General features: G+C 36.5%; 1 protein-coding gene across 1 annotated transcript; it reads right to left on the bottom strand.

Annotated features, from left to right (window-relative positions):
- Positions 1 to 1,542: 1,542 nt before the first annotated feature.
- LOC149140861 (alcohol dehydrogenase 3-like) lies at positions 1,543 to 7,442 on the bottom strand. Its single transcript, XM_089453073.1, has 13 exons — positions 7,028 to 7,442; positions 6,862 to 6,947; positions 6,705 to 6,775; positions 6,525 to 6,616; positions 5,211 to 5,347; positions 4,816 to 4,862; positions 4,366 to 4,691; positions 3,326 to 3,408; positions 3,105 to 3,180; positions 2,942 to 3,003; positions 2,547 to 2,642; positions 2,248 to 2,409; positions 1,543 to 1,970 (listed from the first exon to the last, which is right to left on the bottom strand). Exons 1-13 carry the CDS (start codon positions 7,065 to 7,067, stop codon positions 1,854 to 1,856), a joined length of 1,395 nt encoding a protein of 464 aa, XP_089309199.1. The 5' UTR covers positions 7,068 to 7,442; the 3' UTR covers positions 1,543 to 1,853.
- Positions 7,443 to 21,388: the final 13,946 nt, after the last annotated feature.

Genomic DNA, 21,388 nt, shown 5'->3' on the forward strand with positions numbered 1-21,388 from the left:
CAATAATATTCTGAGCAAGATGCTCTTGCATCACTAGTATTATTGTTCAAATTTTATGATTGAGAAGGGGAATGTTAGCATGTGACTCCTACACAATTATGAAGTCCCACACCAACTTTATATATTCTACATTATGGGACATAACTTTTCTCCTAAATGTATATCTAATCCTATATTTCTTCTTTCCACCTTATCTTTTGATGAGATGTCATTGTGAGAACAAATGAGGTGGTTTCATTAAGGTATGATATATTTGTATCATTGAAATGAATACAATGTGAAGAATATGGCATGGAGTTTTTTCTGTCAGAGCTCATTTTTTGTCATGCCTTATGTGCGTTATTTCTTAACACAAACTACATAATAGTGTCTCAATAATATAGAAAGCTATTATCTATGTTTTTCATCTGGTTGACAATTAGTTAACTTGACAAATTAGAAAAGGGGATAAAATTACAGATTGGTCTTGATCCTTGGATATGGGAGCAAAGGTAATTATGATGTGCCACTCCAAATGATTCAAGAACTGAGGAACAAATGCTACTTCAATATCTGAGAAGTCATGAGTTGGGCAAAGCCTACTACTTGGCATCAATAATGGTTAACTTAGAAACAAATTGGATTGAGGGCAAAGTAGACAAAGGAATGGAAAAGACACACAGACCACTTTACAAACAACAACGTTGGACCCAAGGAATAAGAGGTCTTGTTGATCTAGTCTTGGAATCTTGCTAGTGCATTTCTCCTAGATTATGTTGCAAAGCACTAATAGAAGAAGAGAAGACCAATATCAGTACTGGTGAAAATTTATTTGAAAAATAAAATGTCCCACTAGACCCAATCAAGTTATACAACTACATAGAGTAAACAATGCTTTAACCATTAGACCCAATCAAGTTATACAATTAAAATGCAACAGGGATTTTTTTGAGTAACTAAATCCATTTATACATGACTATATATGAAATCCAAGAAGATAACTCTTTCCTCATTCTTCACTGTTCTCATTACTAGTGAATCTGAAAACACCCTCAACCCCCAAATCTATAAAATGACTCACACAGATAGATATCTTTGTGACCAGTCTTATCATCAGCCAACCCAAAAATCTATACTTTTAAAATTTTTGATTATTCCAATCTTTGGAATCTTTGCTGGCCAATTTCTTTAAAAAAAGACTCACTTGACAAAAACCCTTTTGACTAATGATTACTCTTTATCTAAAATCAATAAAGCTTTCCAATCAAATTACCACTCTTCAATCTTCAAATTCTATAGTGAATAATTGTGGAACTCTTAAATCTTCAAATTCTATAGTGAATAATTATTTCCACAATTATTGTTCATTATTATCAAAACACTCCAAAATTTCTAAATATTTTATATGCTTTCATCAAACTAAAATTCTTATATCTCTGAGCCATCATTCTTATAACATCATTCAAATAGTATACTGTAATGTTAAACAAAAAAGACCACCACCATCCATCTTGTCATATCAAATAATTTAATATAACACAAATTTAAAATAACTAAAAGAAATTTATATAAACTAAAAATAAATCCTTTATAAAAGTTAATAAATCCCCAGTTACACGTGCAGGAAATTCCACCAAAATCCAGCATTCATATTTTACAAATTTTATAGCAGCCAGCCACATTTAAAATAATTCCATATTTAAACGAAGTGTCCTAATCTACGAGAACAAAACTTTATCCAATAGATAACCATTAACACTTTCCAATGTATCAGAATTTTCACTAATTCTAAGCTCAAAATTTATGGCTTCCTTTCCAATGTATCAGACTTTTCACTATTCTAAGGTCAAAATTCATGGCTTCCTCTTGAACATTTACTCAGTCACCTTAATCACAGTCCTCAAACCCTCTCCTTTAATCATGTAATCAAATGCCTTGTTGATCTCCGCAAAAGAAACCTCATATGTAATAAATTTATCCAGTTCAAGCGTCTGCAAGAAACAAGTAATGACCAATTACAAACCTATTTGCCGCAACAAGCAATAATCAATTAAAAACCTAATTGCATCATACCCAGTTCAAGCTTCTCCAAAAATCCAACAAGATCTACTAAAACCCTAAATTACATCTAGGAAGCAGAGTCTGGTGCTGTCATTTACATTGATAGACCAACAAACATCTATTGATGACCATGGTTTGACAGTATTTCTAGCAAGAAAATCTAAGCAAACAAATAAATGCATCATTGAATAGTAATTGAATTCTTACCTTATTCAAATACATCTCTACAAGGCCTGGCAAATCTGAACGAGGTTTATAGTTTCCAAAGAAGGTTCCTTTCAACGTCCTTTCGTTCAGAAAATTCACAGGACTCGTTGCAAACACTGCCTCTGAATGAGGGACACCCACTAACACGGATACACCCCAACCCTGAAAAAACAAAAATATGATATTAAATTACCTTTCATATGCATGGCAGGTGTTTGCTAAGAAAAGAAGCAATCAGCTCTTAGATATCTTTTGAATGAATATATTCTTTTAGACAAAAGGGAACTCAAAGTAAATACATCATGGCAGGCTTCAAAGGCCTGAATCATCGCCTTAATGTTTCCTGTGCATTCGATACTGCAGTCAACTCCTCCATCAGTTATTTCTGCAATTACCTATAAAATATTGAACGAGATAGGTGTATATCAGTAAAACCAATAACGATGGGAGATATTAACTCTGAATTGATTAAATCTTTTTCTGACAACTTTTTGTTAGTAAAAGAGTTCAGAAATTATTGGATAAATACATTATGAATTAATTTATAGGTTTGCTTATAAAAGGAATTTGATAAATCTACGTAGGCATAATAATTCTAGCAAGGAAATTTACTTTATGCACATAAAGCATTAGCACAGAGCACCAAGTTTCTCAAGATGCAACAATATCCAGTAATGTAGGCAGCTCAACATACCTCTTGAATGGGCTTGTCGTAGTCTTTAGGGTTTAAAAATTCTGTTACGCCAAATGGTTTCGCTGAGATTACAAAAAGTATTCAAACAGCGAATTAGAAAGGCAATTCTAGAGTCGACATATATACACAGATTATCCGATATGGAAATGGGCAAATAAGCAACCTGGTTCATATCTGTCATTGCTTAAATCTATGCCAATTATTCGAGAAGCTCCTGCAATTCTTGCCCCTTCAGCAGCCTGTGTAGTCAAATCCAGATCAGAAGATTAACAGAGATTAAACAGTACGCTGATAATATTGGTCCTTAGAAGGAAAGTCTGCAGATTGTAGAACTACAGTATATACTAAGAATCACACACAGGAACATAAAGTGAGAACACTTACAGCAAGCCCAACACTCCCAAGGCCAAATATTGCTACTGTCGAACCCTTCTTGGGTTTGCCTACATTCAAAGTAGCACCCATCCCTGATTCCACAAAAGAAATGAATTTTAAACAATAATTCTGATCAAATAAACCATTATATGGATAATTTTATGAACAGTCCAGCCAACAAAACATCCCCAGCATTGAATTAACCACTTTGTAAAACATTTTAAAATGTCAACTGGGTCAAGTATTTCATAAACTCATTCCCCTTGAATCTTCCATAATCAAATTACCCACTTTATAAAAAAAGTGTCATCCGAGTAACATTCAATTTTTAGTGGAGCATCCAAGAGCAAACCCAGAACTTGGAGGGGCAGGTGATTGTTTATAAGCATGGCTACAGTGCAAGAGCAACCCAGACCTTGGAGGGGCAGGGGAGTGCTTCTGAGCATGGTCACAGTCCAAAAGAAACCCAGACCTTGGAGTGGCAGGGAAGCGTTTACGAGCATGGTCACATTCCAAGGATGTCAAGTTTTTGGATACCAAATGTAACAATCAACCAGAAAAAGAGAACATCCAAGGGTAAGCCATCTCTTGCACAAGCAAGCTAAGGGGAGTGGCGGACGCAGTGCTTAGATATGACCATGGTCGTATTGGAGGAATTTTGAGCCAAGTTTTTGGGCATCAAACAGAGAAGTAGGCTTGGCATTTGGCCGAAGAAGAGTAAAGGACAGAAAAAACTTATTATAAACCATATGAATGGGGAAAGCTAGATGCTTATTAGAGACCATATCTATCCGAAAACCCCGCACAGAATTTGTGAATATGGCAAACATGGTCTCTTGGAAAATAAAAACTATCCAACTTATTAGGGGCAAGGTGAATCTCGATAATAAGAGGTACGGACATCTGCAGTGATCAATCTGTTTGGGCGTTTTAGTTTCAATATACATATATAACTGCTTAGTTAATATGAACAGCTATAGTTCTAAATATGGATGATACTGAACATGTGAATGTAAAAAAATGATTACAAAAAGACCGTTAGTAATTACCTGTAGAAACACCACAGCTTAAAATACAAACTTTGTCAAGAGGAGCCTCAGGATTAATTTTGGCCACACATCCCGCATGCAAAACAGTGTATTGGCTGAAAGTCGATGTACCAAGGAAGTGGTAAACCGGTTTCCCATTTATGGAAAACCTTGACTTTCCATCATTTATCATAACCCCTCTCTCAGTGTTAATTCTCAGCAGATCACACATGTTGCTTTCTTCTGACTTGCAGTGTCTACATTCCCTGCATTCTCCAGTAAACACTGGAAGCACCTTGTCACCCGGCTTAAGGTCAGTTACGCCTTCTCCAACACTCTCAACAACTCTGTCAATCATTGCCACAATTGGCCAGCAATTAATCAGCAGGAAATTTTTTCCATGAAATACTACATGCCTGATTGAATTATTATTTTAGATACAGAATTTCATGGTAAGAACAGAGTGGATACCCAGCTGCTTCATGTCCAAAGATGCGGGGAAAGAGGGGAGCTTGACCCTGCAACCAAAGCAATAATAGAGAATTCATTACCAAGAAAATTTAATTGCACCCGAAGAAACTAGATGTTGTAGAGCCCGGGTGGTGAGATGTCGATGTGTGTGCATATTTCTGTTCCTGTAACCCTAATAAAATATAATTTAGATCTACTAAACACTAACAGGTGTCAAAACAACCCAAGTGCAAATCGCTAGCTACTTAGAAGATCCTGAGTTATAAGATTCCAAATAGCATGGATCCATCATAACCCTTTAATCTTAAACAAGGGTTTGCTCTTTCAATTTTTTTAATCTTAAAACCAAGATTAAGATGGAGGGCTTCTAATTACTGATATTTCTTATAGTTTACCTTTGCTTCCCAAAATACAAGATCTGTGCGGCACAAAGCAGTATAATGTACTTTGATTCTGACTTCCATTGCCTGTGGAGGTGCAACTTGTACTTCTTCAATCTTCAGAGGTTGCCCCGGTCCCCAACCAACAGCAGCTATAACAAAAAACAAGTTAAAAATATCAGAAAGCAACAGCAGCTATACAAAAAAAAAGTTAAAAATATCAGAGTTTAACATGGCAAACAAATTCCATCTCACAACAATCAGCATTCTGTTAGGAAGAGGCACTACATCATTCTCTCTATCTTATTGGCCAATCTAGATTCATCTTCACAAACAGAATTTAATATGATGACAAAATTTCACCCAACTAATCATCTTTATATTAGTAAGAATCACTACTCCATTGCTTCTGCCTATTAACTAACCTAAATCCATCTTCAAAAACCTAAAAGACATTACTCCATTATTCCTATCAATATGGAGTTTAACATAACAACAAAGTTTTATCCCCACAACCTGACACATTACTTTAGTAAAAAATCATCAATCCATATTCTTTACCTTATTAGACAACCTAAATCCATCCTCAATATCTTTACCTTCTTATACAACCTAAATTCATCCTCACAGCAAAAAGTTTAATATACAAACAAAACTTCATCACACAATTACATTATGTAACAAAAAAAGCACTACTCGATTCACACACTCTCTTGATTAACCCAAATCCATCTTCATAAATCTAGGCTGGTTTAATTTATTATTACATTTCTTAACATAGTTAACATGATAAAAAAAACTTAAACCATAATGCTAGTAAAATGCACTACTCCATTCTGACTTCCTTGTTGCCCTAAAGAATAGGAAAAATCCATCTTCACAAACCCGGGAGGCACTCTAATCTATTCAGGCTGGCAAAACTCGTCTCCTCAAACCCTTAAGGCTCTACTCCATTCAGGCTGCCCTATTGTCCTAAGGACCTGGCAAGATCCTTCTTCACAAACCGAGGAGGGCTTATTTATTGTTATTATGTTCATAGAGTTATATTGCATAATGGACAAATTCTCTCATTTGCAATTATGATATGTGGAAATTGTATTCTACAGCGGACAAATCCTGGGATAGTAAGTTTTTAAATAGAAGGTTGTTAAGGTACTAGAAACATTTCCGAGAGGCTCTATGGCAATCTATATAATTGGAGCCATTTTGTAAGTATGAACTAGATATCAAGCTATATGCATTCGCTGTATTGAACACTGAAAATTGATTACCATTTCCTTAGTGAGTAAATCATATGGAGACTGTTAGAACGTGGGTAGGCCTAATTACCTTTGCATGTGATAACTTCCCCTGCAGTAGAGCTTGGCATTTTACTTGAAGTATCGATCTGGTCCTCAAATGGCTTCTTGTGAGCCTGAACACTGAATATAGAATGAACACTGAAAATTGATTATAAATCCCTAACAGAATAAATCACATGGAAATTAGAATTTGGGTACTCCTAATTACCTTTGCGTTCGGCAACTTCGCCTGCAGGAGAGCCTGGCGTTTTCCTTGAAGGACCGATCTCTCCAGATTGTCTAAAAATGGATTGAATACTGAAAAATGGGTTATCATTCCCTTAACAAACCAAATGGAATTTAGAATTTGGGTAGTCTTTAATTACCTTTACGTGCGAGAACTTGCCCTGCAGTAAAGATTGGCCGTTTCCTTGAAGGCTTGATCTCCCCAAACGATCTCTTGTGCTAAACACTGAAAATGGATTGAATCACTGAAAATGAGTTGCCATTCTGTTACTAAAAGATTCTTATAATGTGGGCAATACCAATTACCTTTGCCTGTCATAACTTCCCCTGCAACAGAGCTCGCCATTTTTCCTTCGAGTATCGATCTGCCCAGATGTTTCTCTTGGTATGAAAATAACGAAATAGTGTTTGCGTTGCTGTGGAGGGCAGAAATCCTTAATTTATATACTTCGCAATACTGCAACAGTTTGGACAAGTCATTGCGCGCCCAAATCTGTGGATTCGGTATAAACCACAGTATTTCACAGTGAGGGATGGGTTTTCCTCGCTAGTTGGGTTTATGTAGGAGTTTCCTGGAATCGACAAAGTGATTGCTCATATAATTTCGGATTTAGAGACCATGGATTTTGAGTATAAAACATCGTACTCCATACCAGGGGCTGGGGTTTGTCCCCGAGCTGGTTATGTGTACCGATGTTGGACCCTAGGGGATTGCATGGCAAATAATAAGTACGTAGTGGGCATGGGATTAATGAAAATGTCTCCGAATTAAATTTTAAATAAAAGGAAAATCTAACGAATGTTACCCCGCATTCCATAAAATAACTTATTATTAATTAAAAATTAAAAGACCCATTAGTTGTCGAACTAGGATTTTCAAAAATATGAAACCGCTTGCCCCCATAACAATAAACAATAACGAGGGTCATAAATTTTGCAATTTGTTCATCGTCTGCACCTCTCTTTGCGAAATTAAGAATCCGTGAACATGACTCCACCCTTGTTATCCAAATTATGTGACCATGTAGGTCACATAATTTCATTCTATTTCAAATGGCGTTGTCTAACTAGCGTCAAATTTGTGATGGTCAAAAATTAATGGTTGGAATGTGGTAATTTTTTTCAAAAATTTTGATAATAGGAGTGTTTGAATTGTGTTTCCATGGTTAAAATAGATTTAGTGCTGTCAAAAATCTCTCAAATTTACAAAAATTTCCATAGGATTTTATCAAAATTGTACAGAAATTTTTATGGTTTTCTGATCAAATTTGACACCCCATTATTATATTTGGAAAATCATTACTATTCTTTCTTTATTTTAGATTGGTTCTATATTATCATTGTTTAGTATTAATTGAGGATGTTTAAGTTTTAAAGTTGTCACATATATATGTAATGTTTTTCGGGGTTTAATTTATGCTTATTTTTTATTGGAAGATTTGACATTTATATACTCCTCAGTCACTTCTAGAGTTCACCCATCTTCACTATAATATACTCATTTTGACCCATAATTCAATGTGTAGTTAATAATGTTAACTATTGTTTATTTTTTGTATGGATAATTAATTACAATGTTGTGATAATCTAGGCATGTTAATATTGTAAAATTATATTCTTCAGTTGATAAGAAAATTCCAGCAATTGATTGAGGCATGAACACTTATAGAAACACTGATACCATGAGAAGGGAATATAGGGGGCATGAATGGGGCTCAACATGCCCAATGATCCCTAGCCACCCTTGCCACTTTATTTTTGTGATGCCAAATTAAATTTTGAGAATTATCCTCCATTTCCTTTGTTGACTTTACAAGCCAATGATTGAATGCAATTGGTGAAAGGACCACCTTCTACAATTATGAGAGGAATGGGTTGAGTACTTTAAGTTTAGGATTGTTGAAAGAAGAAGGGTCAAATCACCTCTTAAAGTTTCTCTCACATCCTTGGAAAATGTGCCCACCCTTGAAGGGGGTGAATTGCATGAGAGATGGAAATTGATGAGACTAGGCAGAGCAAACCCACACTTGTGGGTGCAAGAGTAGTAGAGAAGATCATATGCACGAGCAGGGACATGCATGGGAAGAAAAGACAATGGATTTCACATACAGAGGGAAAAGTGAGGTAAGTCACAAACTCGGAGGTCTGTGAGGAAGCCTTAGTTGAAAAACATATTATTTGCTACCATATTTGCATGGGAATGGTGGTGTCTCACTAGGAATGTGGAGCTATGAATTAAGGGTTTCATGGGTACATAAATGGGCATTAATGGAGGAGCTACTCGAGGGATTATGTAGTAGTGAATAGAACTAGATCTTGTGCCATGTAGAGTCAAAAAAGGATCACCTTAACGTCATCGAGTCTTAGGATCTCATTAAAGGGAATTCCTTCCAAATGTTATACATATGAATTTACACTTGAAGAGTTTTCCAATTTCCCATAAATATTTAAGAGTGTTCAAATTTTCCCTTGTGGTATTATGGTTTGGCTAGGGGTTGTGTAGCTATAGAAAGACTACGTGCAATAGTGCCTATGGTTAGGTGAAAAATTAATCATCCCCAGTCAATTTGTTGGGAAACTTTGAAATTAGATAAGCTTTTCTATTATGCTTTGGAATTTAATATGTAGCTAAGTTGAATTGTGATTTTATGCTTACAATGGTGTAAGATGTGTCATTTTCTATGGAATTTCCTAAGAATAACTCTATATGTGGAATTAATTGATTGCATTATAACAAATCTCTTCATGGAGGAAAGTTATCCACATTATGACACTTAATGAATCTAATCCTTGAAGTGTACAAACCTGGGAGTTGTATTGGCTATGAGGTTCAGTGTGAAGGACAGAACTTAAATGAAATTTAATTGGATTCATGATAATGTGGTTGATGTAGTAATCATCATTCCTATATGTTATGTTTTTTATTCAGTTAGTGATTAATTTTAAACTATATCTAAGACTTGTTTGTGGTTCCTAATGGCCAATTTTTATTTTATTTTATTTTTATTTTATTTTAGTGATGTGTGAAGGTGTCCCCATAGTCCCTATAAAATCCATGCAATATTCTTCCATATATTATTGTGGACATTCCATTAGAGCAATTCACCGCAACAAATTTAATGAAAATATAATTTGAAATCCTCATTGTGAAGGTTAGTTTCCTTTAGATCTCAAATTCTTTATTTACTATTTTTTTACTTAAATGTATGTAATAACTGAAATGCAAAAAATAGGGAACAAAAAATTATGCACACACACCATCCACAAATAAACAAAAGATTTTACATTGAAAAACCCTCAAGGGAGAAAACCTAGCTAGAAGGTGAGGCTACTTTGCTCTCTTTCTCTAGTATGCAAATGTGCAAATACAAAGAAAGAGGTACTTTTTGTCTAAGTTGCTTGAGACTTGTGGCCTACAAGGCTACTATGGAATCTTATCCCCCTCCATTCTACTCTAACTGTTATGAAACCAGCTCACAAAAAGATATAAAAGATAAATAAACGCCTTCAGAATAAGTCTCTTTGAGGGGGAAACCTCCTTTACATTACACAAATGAACAATTCTTGGATGATAAAAATGACAAGACCTCCTTTCTATATATAGGAGTTTAAGGGTCATAATATAATCAAAGCCAATATAACAATAATAATGTAAGGGCACAATAATAACAATATGGGGACTACATGGGCACAACGATATAATAAGGGGGTTGTACTAATAACAATAAGGGGTTACACTAGTAGTATAGGGACCTAACATGCCCCTCTCCTTCAAAAAGTGTTGTCCTCAACGCTTGAGTAGTTATTGATGCTTCTGTATAAAATTCTTGTCTTCCCATGTGGAATCTTCAGCGGGTAAGTTCTTCCACTTGATGAGATACTCTGAAATTGATCGATTTCGTAGCGGCCGGGTTCTTGTTTATGTGACTGCTCCAGGCTCCAATATGATATTTCCTTCCTCATCAAGTTCTAGCAATATTGTTTGAACTGGGATCTTCTGCAACTTTTGAATGACTGGCCACATTTCTTCATCCTTCTTCCATTCATCCCTTGCTTCATTTATCCAATCTGGTTGGATAATAGAAATAGCACAAAACAATGCCTCCACATCCTCATCCTTTCTTAAGAGTGCATTTGCAACAACATTTTGCTTCCCTTTTTTGTGAATGATTTCAAAGTCATAACCCAACATATTTGTGACCCATTTTTGTTGCTCTTCAAAGGATAATCTTTGTTCTAAAACGTATTTAAGACTATCATGATCTGTTTTTACCTTGAAGTGTCTTCCCATTAGGTAGGGTCACCATTTCTTAAGTGCATGTAGTATTGCCAACATTTCCTTCTCATAAATAGCTTTGTGTAAATACTTTCCTTTGATTGGACAACTTTCGAAAGAAATGGGTCTTTCATCTTGCATTAAAACAACACTAATTCCATTTCCTGAAGCATCACATTCCACAATAAAGGTTTTTGTGTGAAGTCTGGTGTAGCTAAGACCAGTGCTTGGCACATTGCCTCTTTAAGATGTTTGAATGCCTTTGTTGCTTCTGGAGTCCATGAAAATGCATCTTTCTTCAATAATGTTGTTAGAGGTGCTGGTATTCTCCCATAATTGTTAACAAACTTGCAATAATACCCTGTCAACCCAAGAAATCCTCGCAGATGTTTTATGGATGTGGGGATTTTCCATTCCTTAATGGCTTTAATTTTGCTAGGGTCTACCTTAACACCTTCATGAGATACAATATGACCCAGATATTCCACCTCTTGTACTCCAAAGAAACATTTGGAGCTTTTTGCATATAATTGTTTCTCCTCCAATAGTTTGAGCACCCTGTCAACATGTTGAACATGATCCTTCCAAGACTTGTTGTAGATTAGTATATCATCAAAAACTACTAACACAAATTTTCTAAGAAAGGGTTTGAAAATGGAATTCATCAAACCTTGAAATGTAGAAGGTGCATTGGTAAGGCCAAAAGGCGTGACCAAAAATTCATAATGACCCTCATGAGTTCTAAATGATGTTTTCGAAATGTCTTCATTCTTCATTCTGATTTGATGATATCCTAAACAAAGATCCAACTTGGTGAAGTAAATTGATCCATGCAATTCATCCAATAATTCATCAATGACAGGAATGGAAAATTTATCTTTAATAGTGAGCTTGTTGAGCTCCCTATAGTCCAAACACATGCGCCATGATCCATCCTTCTTGTGCACCAATACTATTGGAGCAGAGAAATAACTTTGACTCGGTTGAATTATACCAGCCTATAGCATTTCTGCAACCATATGTTCAATTTCACTCTTTTGGGCATAGAGATATCTGTACGGCCTGATGTTTGGAGGAATACTTCCTGGAATCATATGAATAGCATGATCATGCTCACGAATAGGTGGGAGGCCTTTGGGAGTCTCAAATACCTTGGAATGATTGTCCAATACTTTTTGGAGATTTGGAGAAATAGCTGATTTTGATGTGGGAACCTCTAGCGAACATAATTGTGCAATTACGCCTCGTTGTTCCTTGTTTAGAAGCTTTGTCATACTGTTAGAGCTGATTATCTTTCCCAATTTCCCTGCAACACCCCTTAATTCAACTTCCTTTCCCTCCGCACAAAATTTCATGAAAAGTACTTGAAAATTAAAATCTATTGTACCCAAGAATTGTAGCCATTGGACTCCTAGTACAACATCAGCACCACCCATTGGAATGGAAAGCATTGGGCTATTCAATACATATTCTCCCATGGATAGCTTGATATTATGGCACTTTCCAGAGCAATTTATGGTTCCTCCACTTGCAACCTACACTTGACACTCTGGTGTTGGATATAGGAAGCAATTCAATTCCTTGGCTATCTTACAATGAATAAAATTATGGGTACTTCCCGAATCAATCAACACTATTACCTTTTTCTTCTTGATATGTCCTTCTATCTTGATAGTTTAAGGAGTGGTAATTCCAGCCAATGCATTACAAGATATGGTCGGATTCATTTCTTCTTTATCTAGGGTTTGTTCCTGGAGTATATCCTCTTCTTTTGAAATTTCTTGTCCCTTTTCTTCCTCCTCTTCACAATCTATGTAGAATAATTTCTTCTCAGCACACTTATGACCTTTAGTGTATTTGCTATCACAACTATAACAAAGCCCTTTTGCTCTTTTTTCTTCCAATTTTTGTGGTGTCAACCTTGTAGGTTGTGGAAGGCTAGGGGAAACAACACTTCCATCTTTATAGTTGTGAGTGGTAGGCTTCCTGGTTGCCATAATTTTACTTTCCATTTTTCTTGCTAACCTAAATGCCTTCTCCAATGAATCTTTGGGAGCCTCATGTTGGATATTATCCTTTAAAGTCCCTATGAACACATCAATCCTATGCTCCTCTGGAATATTTTTTACCCTTATGTTCAATTTTTGGAAGTCCTCAATGTGCTCCATCATTGAACCCTTTTGTTTGAGATTTATCAATTGGCTAAAAAAGGTGTTGATTTTTGTATCCTCATAATGTGCTATCATTTCTTCCATAAAAATTGGCCAAGTGGCAATTTGTTTACGAGAGAAAAGTCATCAATACCATACAAACTGATTTGGTTCCAAATATAAAGTTGCAATACGTACCTTTTGTGCATTTTGCACATTATGGAGATCGAAAAATTGCTCCATCTGTATTATCCATGTTCTGGGATCCTTGCCATCAAACTTCCTCATATCGATTTTTGGAACATGGTGGGTATTCAATCCAACATTAGAGTCTATGAAATCATGATTAACATTTCTTTTGTTCTCATCATGAGTTTCCTTTACTACCCTTTCACCATTAGTAACCATTTCTTGTAGCAACTTATTCAAATTTATCTTCAATTCTTTCATCTTAGCGTCCATGCCATTCATCTTAGCTTCCATGCCATCCATCTTAGCTTCCATGCCATCCATCTTAACTTGCACACCATTCATATTAGCTTCCACGTCATTCATCTTGGCTTAAGTTACCTTTTGTGAGAGTGAAATTTGTTGTACTTGGTCTTGTAATTTTGATATATCATGTTGCATTTCTTCCTCTTCTTCACGAGTCATGCTAGAGCTTCCAGGTTGCTTACTAGGTGTTTCCATTTCTTTCTTCGAGGCATCAATTAATGCTAATAATTCTTCACTATTCCCTTTGAATTCCTTCAAACTAAGTTTTCAAACCAATCTTATGCAAAAAAAAATATATATATATATATATATATATATATATATATATAAAACACACCTTTTTTTTCACTTGGTAAGAGCTCGATATTCAATCTATTGTATCTTTGTAACTACGGATCTTAAATATCTAAAATCGTGTCCTTCAGTAGCCCTTTGAGTCCTCTTTCTAACCCCGCAAGTCTGATCAAGATTGGATTCTCTAAGGAAGAGTTATGCGAAATCTCCCACGGTGACCTGATTATAGACTAGTTCAGTAGAGCGAACTTGTACAAAGTTCCACGTGTCACTGTTTCCACCATAGTACTTGAAACTGATATATAGAAAACTAAAGGCCGTCCTCTTTCTGAAACTTCTTACGAAATTTCAATCTGATGCTCAGAACAAAAGTTATGACGATTTTCCTCGGGTCATCTGTTTGGAATGTAATTCGGGAGTCTGCAAAACACTAACTTCATCAGATCATATCTCCGAAAGTATAGCGATACAAACTCTAAAATTCGGACCTAAACTTCAAAACGATTTCGGCTCAAATGGTTTTTTTTTTAGCTTCTGAAACGTCCGAGAAAAAAAATTATAGCGAAAATGTCACAATGGCCTATTTGGAGCAGCGAAACCCTAGAATCTAAAGCTCTAATACCAAATTTTATGAAACTAGCTCACAAAAATATATAAAAGATAGATAAACACCTTCAAAATAAGCCTCTTTGAGGGGGAAACCTCCTTTACATTACACAAATTAACAATTATTGGATAATACAAATGACAAGACCTCCTTTCTGTATATAGGAGTCTAAGGGGCATAATATAATCATAGCCGACATAACAATAATAATGTAAGGGCACAATAATAACAATATGGGGACTACATGGGCATAAAAATATAATAAGGGGGTTTAACTAATAACAATAAGGGGTTACACTAGTAGTATATGGACCTAACACTAAGTGGAACAAGAGGAGGAATCAACTCACAAGATAATTTTTAGTTGTGGGTTTTAGTTTGGTGAATTGAGGTCTAGCATCAAATAACATTGTTTGATAGTAAAATTTTGTCACTTTGACATCACACTCTTAGCACTATTCTACACTCAGATACCTTTCCAACAATGCAAGAAATACCTAAAACAAAGTTTGTATGCAAAATTTATGTTACTCGAAAGTTGACCTTCTTGTTTTGACCACCACGATTTGAGAGGATGCCATGTTATTCCCTATTATTCATGGAAAATGGAATAGACACTTGATCATGGTAAAGAATATTCTAGAAGATTTAATATTGTAACTCTAGTTAAGAGTTGAAGGAGTCAAACTTAACCACTAGTAAGCTATCACGTTGTGTTATAACTAGGTCAATAGGAGGAAAAGGGGTTCCAGTCTATTCAAGTGCATCTTGTTCCATAGATGAGAAGAGTAGCTAAGAATAGATAGAGAGAGAGATAAAATAGAGAGAGTTTATGTAATATGCAACCCATGGCCACATATCTCACTCCTTTTCACTTGCATCCATTTCCACTCAAAGAAAGAGACAACATAACAACCTCACCTTCTAACTAGGTTTTATCCCATAAGGGTTTCCCAAATCATATCTTGTGTTCATTGTGGTTTGTGAGTTTTATTTATTTGTTCTCTATTTTCCACATTTTATATATTGCATGCATAAGCATAACACAATAATTGACGAATCTAGAAACCAAAGGAAAAATTAACCCTCATAATATAGATTTTAAATTTTCAAATATATTTTAGTAGATCTATTGTGATGATTTCTCTAGTGGAATATCCACGATAGTTTATGGATCAATAACACAGAATGGAACCCCTTCTTCTCCTAGAAACTCAATATTTAATATTGCTCCATAGCCATATAGGGGCAGGTTTTTGATTTCCTCGACCCTTAATTAGAGTTATATTTATGGACCTTCTAGAATCTTCTCAAAAGTCAAGATATGGATAGCCCCATATATGTGAGTAATGGAGGCTGACATCGCATCTTCTCATACCATGGTGGTCAACATGACATGGAAACTTGTGATAGGCATACATTTTTCATACGAGCTCTTATTGATGTGATTCTTGTGTTGTTGGAAAGGTCTTTGAACATAGATCAACTTCAAAGGTACTAGTGCAAGAAAGGAGAGGTTTAACCCCAAAAAATGTTGTTTGATGCCTCAAATGGATTTGGAATGTTTCAAAGTGGTTTCATACCCCAATTTCCAAATTGAAACTTGTTGGGAATGCCTCCTATACAAGTCACCATTTTGAATGCCTCCTTCCTGTTGTGGCCAGCAACAACCCCCCTTTTTATTGAGTGTTATTCCTAATACTAAATAAGTGGGGACCCTTAGTTAAAAACCTAAAAAATCAAAGTAGTGTTTAAATTTCCTTTTTGAATAAACTTACCATCATAAGATTAGGAAACCCTCTTGGAATATCCAAAAAAAAGCTAAGTTTTATGATAAGGTAAAATAAAATATTTCCTTAGGAAATATCGCATCGCATAAGATAGCGGGATGCCACCTTACAAGCACAATTCCAACATTTGCGAGATCGCGATATGCGATAATAAACAAATATCGCATCGCATTCAGCACAACTCACATTGAAACACTTCAATTTGCCAATATGCGATGACGCCGATCGCCAAATCGCATTTCGCAAAAGATAGGTTAACAAAGATTGTCATGCATAACATTTCTGTGATTTGCGATATTGCGATTTCGCGATAATACGATAATGCGATGTCACAAGCGATCAATTTTGCGATGTTGCGAAGCAAATCGCAAAATCGCTTCATCGCAGATCTTTCGGGCACGTTATTCAAGAAAAGTATTTTCCCTAAACTGACACTTGGTTATGCGCTTTAATGCTAATAAATGAGGTAGTTGCCAGTTATTAATGGATTATGGGTGCGTGCTTATCAAAAGAATCATTTCACGTAAGGTGGTATGCTTGATATGTCTGCGGCATTTAAAACTTTTCCCATCACCCTTCCCTGTCATTCATTTTCGCTTCACTTGTGAATTGCAAGAACGGACAACAGAGGCTGATACAAAGCAATACGCAGGTTGAAATGGGAAAGAAAAGCAAAGCCCCGAGCTCAAAAGAAAAGGAAATGGCGCCCTTATATACAGACACGGCCTGTAACAGAGACGCGGGAATAGCTACGTGGGAAGGCATGTATAATCTGCTCGAAGAGGAGAATCCCAGAGTAATGGAAGTAGTTGCTACCGCGGGCTCAAATGGTTCTTCTGAAGCATCCCTTACAGAGCTAGCTTGCTCATTCTTACACCGGATAGCAGCAAGGCCAAAAATCCTCCCATACACGGACATGGTCAAGTGGATACTGGACAGCGCAGAAATCAGAAATAGATAGTTCAAAATTCAGGGTCAAGGACTCATCGGTTCATTCACTGCACAGGATTTAAAGCTCATGTATCATTTGCCGGAGCCACAGGCAACTTATAACAAGCAGTTTATGGAGAAATTTGTAAAGGAAAATCAGGACCTGGCAGAAACCACCAAAGACTGGTCTAGGAGGGACGAACTGCTAAAGAAAGATAAACACGGTATGTACAGTACTGGTTCTCTTACCTCCCCATATTGCTTTGCTGCTGTCATGCTCTGTAGATTGTTCGGAATGCCAGATATCAACAAATTTTCATCAGAATGGCTACCATTATTAGATGCCACCACAAATGCCACTATTGTAGATTGGGCCAAAATCTTGTCTGATAACCTAGTCACGGCCATTGTCAGTTACTGGTCCAAAAGAGCTACGGCTCAAAGAATTTATCCTCCTTTTTACCTATCTGCATATGTAATGGATGCGATATGTTATGTTTCTAAATTTCCTGTTATGGGTTGGAAGTGGACAACTCAAGACCCCCTACCCATTCATGTCTATCACAAAGAATTATGGGACTCTAAGTTCACTCCATACTTCTACCAGATTTGTCATGGAATTATGCTGCCCTTGTACAGAATGTTATATGATAAAGACCCTCCGAGATGCTCGCCTGAAGCAGAGGTAGACATCCTCCCTGTCACGAGATGGTTCGGAGAGGAATTGTTTACTTATGTTAGAGTATTTGGAAGTTCTGCTCCCCCTCATGTCCTACCTTTGTATATCCCTGATAAACTCTTGGCTTGAGAGATTGCCTATCAAACCCGTGGGGAAGGTGGTCTAACTAAAGATTTAAAGGACAAAAAGAAAGCTATATGGCCACAGTTTCTTGTAGCCTATGGGGCCTTTTCGCTATTTGATGTAGGCCACGCATTCACAGAAGTAAATAATATAACATGTCTATAGTTATTCAAATTTTCAAGAAGACCATTTGACCCTAATGAGGTTGCCCAGAATTTCACCACTACAGTCAATATAAAGGTGTTCTCTGGAGAAAAGGATTTATTCGATGATATATTCCAGCAGAAAAGCACACTTGAAGAAATTCTACATGCAGCCCAATTGCAATTCTCTCCAGAAGAATTTCAAAAGTTCAAAATATACAGGGAACGAAGGTTAGCCAGTATTCCTTTAGAGAAACTACGCATAAAACCCGCAAGAGAACCAACTCCAAGTGTTAGTCTTAGTGGGAATTCAAGCACTAACGGATCTAAATCCAAGTCAGAAAAAGAAATGTCTGAACATTCTAAAAGATCCGGAAATGAACAGGATAAGAGCGAAGGGTCAGTAAAGGATACTGCCCAATCAATGGAACTTCTACACCAACAGGTTATTGCCTCCCACAAAGAGATCCTCCCCCTCTCGTCATTCAAGCACCGCTAGTCATAACCGAACTAGACAAAGAATGGGAAACCTTCAACGACTTGATCAATCTTGAAGGACAAACCATAAAAACAACTGTGAGCAACGCACAGGTAGCAAAAGAAGTAGTCACAAGAACAGTCAGCGATGTCTCATATATAGAGCATATTCCTATTGCCCCATCCTCTGAGCTTATGCTCAAAATAGAAGAAATTCCTCCCCTTGATGTGTTTTATAGCCTACAGCATAAAGCAATAGTAAGAAGACAGAGGAAGAAAAGGAAATTGGAAAACGTGCTCCCTCAAGACGCAGAACAATTAGATGTCCTGTGGCAAGATCCCACTAGCAATCCTACTGAGAATCTCACCAAACTATCTCAGATCGCAGGAGCATATGCCTCTGCGACTATTGATAAAGCATCTGAGGTACAACAATTGCTAAAAGAAAAGGAAGACCAGATACAAGTATTGCAACAACAGTTGCAACAAGCTAACGCCAACAATGAAGCACAGAAACAACTTGAGAGGTTGCAGCAGGACTTCCAGCAAATGCAGATAGGATATCAGAAAAGTTTGGATGAGAAAGGAAAACAGTTACAGGATTTACAGGATATGCACAAGGACAATCCTAAACTTACAGAATTTATCACGGAGGCCATTTCCTTGAATGAACAACTACTACAACAGCAAGAAGCATTGGGCCAAAAGATATCACAGTGGAGCTATTATTGTGAAATAAGTGATAAGATCACTAATCAAGTGGTAGATTTACGAAGTGACTATGATCTAATTGATAAATGGGTGACTGAATACTTGGCTTGGCAAGAAAAAGACGAGGGAAAAAGAGTAGGTGCACCAAGGATCAACGAAAACCACAAAGAAATGCTCTTTAGCAAATGGGACGAGCAAATCAGGGAGGCAGAGCAAGCAACAGAAGGAGCAGCGACGGCAGCAAGCAGTATTATTGATTGTGTAAATGAAAATTTGCACAGGGCAAATTTGATCGCAGAGACCACTCCAGGATATTTACCTAACGCACAGCAACTAGAAACAGATTGGAAATAGAGAGCCCAAGAAAAGACAAAAGCAATCCAAGGGTTAACCAGGTTGAACTGGGATTATTACTGGGCATACTTGGTAAAGCCACATAGCCAGTGGATGACTGTTAAGTGTATCATCAATTCGGCCGAAAAAATGGCGCCAGCTCTTGTCGATTATGTTTTCTCAGCTCAGCTAAAAGCGGAAGTCAGCCAGCCGACTCTTCTCAAACAGATGCTGCATGCGTGCGATTTCAAGGACCAAATACAGAAGTAGTTTAATGTTAGATTTAATTTTAGCTTTAATTTTGTTTTATTTTCCTGAAAAGAGGACGGTCATTTAAACCGCATCCTACATTTTTGTAATAATTTATTTTTAGATTTAGTTAGTAGTATTTAAACCCTTCTCATGCATTTAGAGAAGGGTCCTGAACTTTATCAAAAACTTATCCGTAGAACATGCACTTATGTACCCTCTGAGGAGGTTTTGATGAATGAATGGAACAAGATTTATTGATGTTTGCATTTGATATCTGCTACTGATGTTGCACTTTTGTACTCTTAGTGGATATTTGATCAAGGAGAGATAAATCGTTATCACTTGAAGCTCATGAGTAGGACTAGTTATAAATGGTATTTCTATCTCTTAACTATTTCTGCCTTGTGTTAGAGTGATTTCCAGTTCAGTTATTTATATATTAATGTATGAATGCTTGAGTTATCATTTGGCACTTTTGTACGGTGATAGCTATTTATTTATGCTTAGTGTATGAATAGCTCATTATGCGATATGTTTTACACAACTGTTTCATCTAACTTTTTATACGAAGTGGTTCATCTGTACTGAATTCTTTTCTCATAACAACTGAATGATCTTTATTACCAGTTGTTGTTTGAAATCATTTTAGATAGCATAGAAGAAAGATTACACCCCGGGTTAGTGTAGATTTACATATTTCTGTCATTAGAATAATAATTTCCTTATTATTAGATTAAAATTAGATTAGAAGTATTCCATTTAGAAACTGTTAAAAACAGAAATATCAATCTTTCTCACACACACACTGAAATTGGGAAACTAGTCCCATATCCCCAGTCGGACCCGCTATACCAAACGGAAAAGGAGCTACCAACCAAGGTCCGGACCGGGCGGGTATCCCCCTTGTTGTAGACCCGATTTTCGGGGCTTCAACATATTTGGCGCTAGAAGGAGGGCCTCCAAACTGTGAATGGCAAGCAAATCCAAATCTAAATACCATTCTGAGAGTAAATCGCCCTCACCATCTCCTCCGACTTCTCCATTACATTCAGAAACTTTAAATCCAGAGTTACAAGTCGCTGGAGCAACAACTGCTACTACAAACCCTGACATTTCAAAACAATCTACTATTGAACCTCCTGAAGTTGAATCTTTGATTCACAAACTTCAACGATTTTCTATATCTCCTCAAAAATCTGATAAATCTCAAGGCAGCGTGACTTCGCAATACAACCCTGCTCATCCTCTCACCAAATTAAAGAGTGAAAAGTTTGGTGTTCAACTAACAGAATTACCTCTACCTTCTAGGAAGAGAGCAAGGAAGTCTCCTAAAGGATCCGATAGCGAGACTCTTTCATCATCATCATCCATATCAACCTCTTCACCGCGAAGTCAACCATCCACTCC

This window comes from Pinus tabuliformis, chromosome X (genome assembly GCF_031772625.1).
Source record: "Pinus tabuliformis cultivar Carrire ecotype Pingquan chromosome X, CPIR1, whole genome shotgun sequence".
Classification (NCBI taxonomy): domain Eukaryota; kingdom Viridiplantae; phylum Streptophyta; class Pinopsida; order Pinales; family Pinaceae; genus Pinus; species Pinus tabuliformis.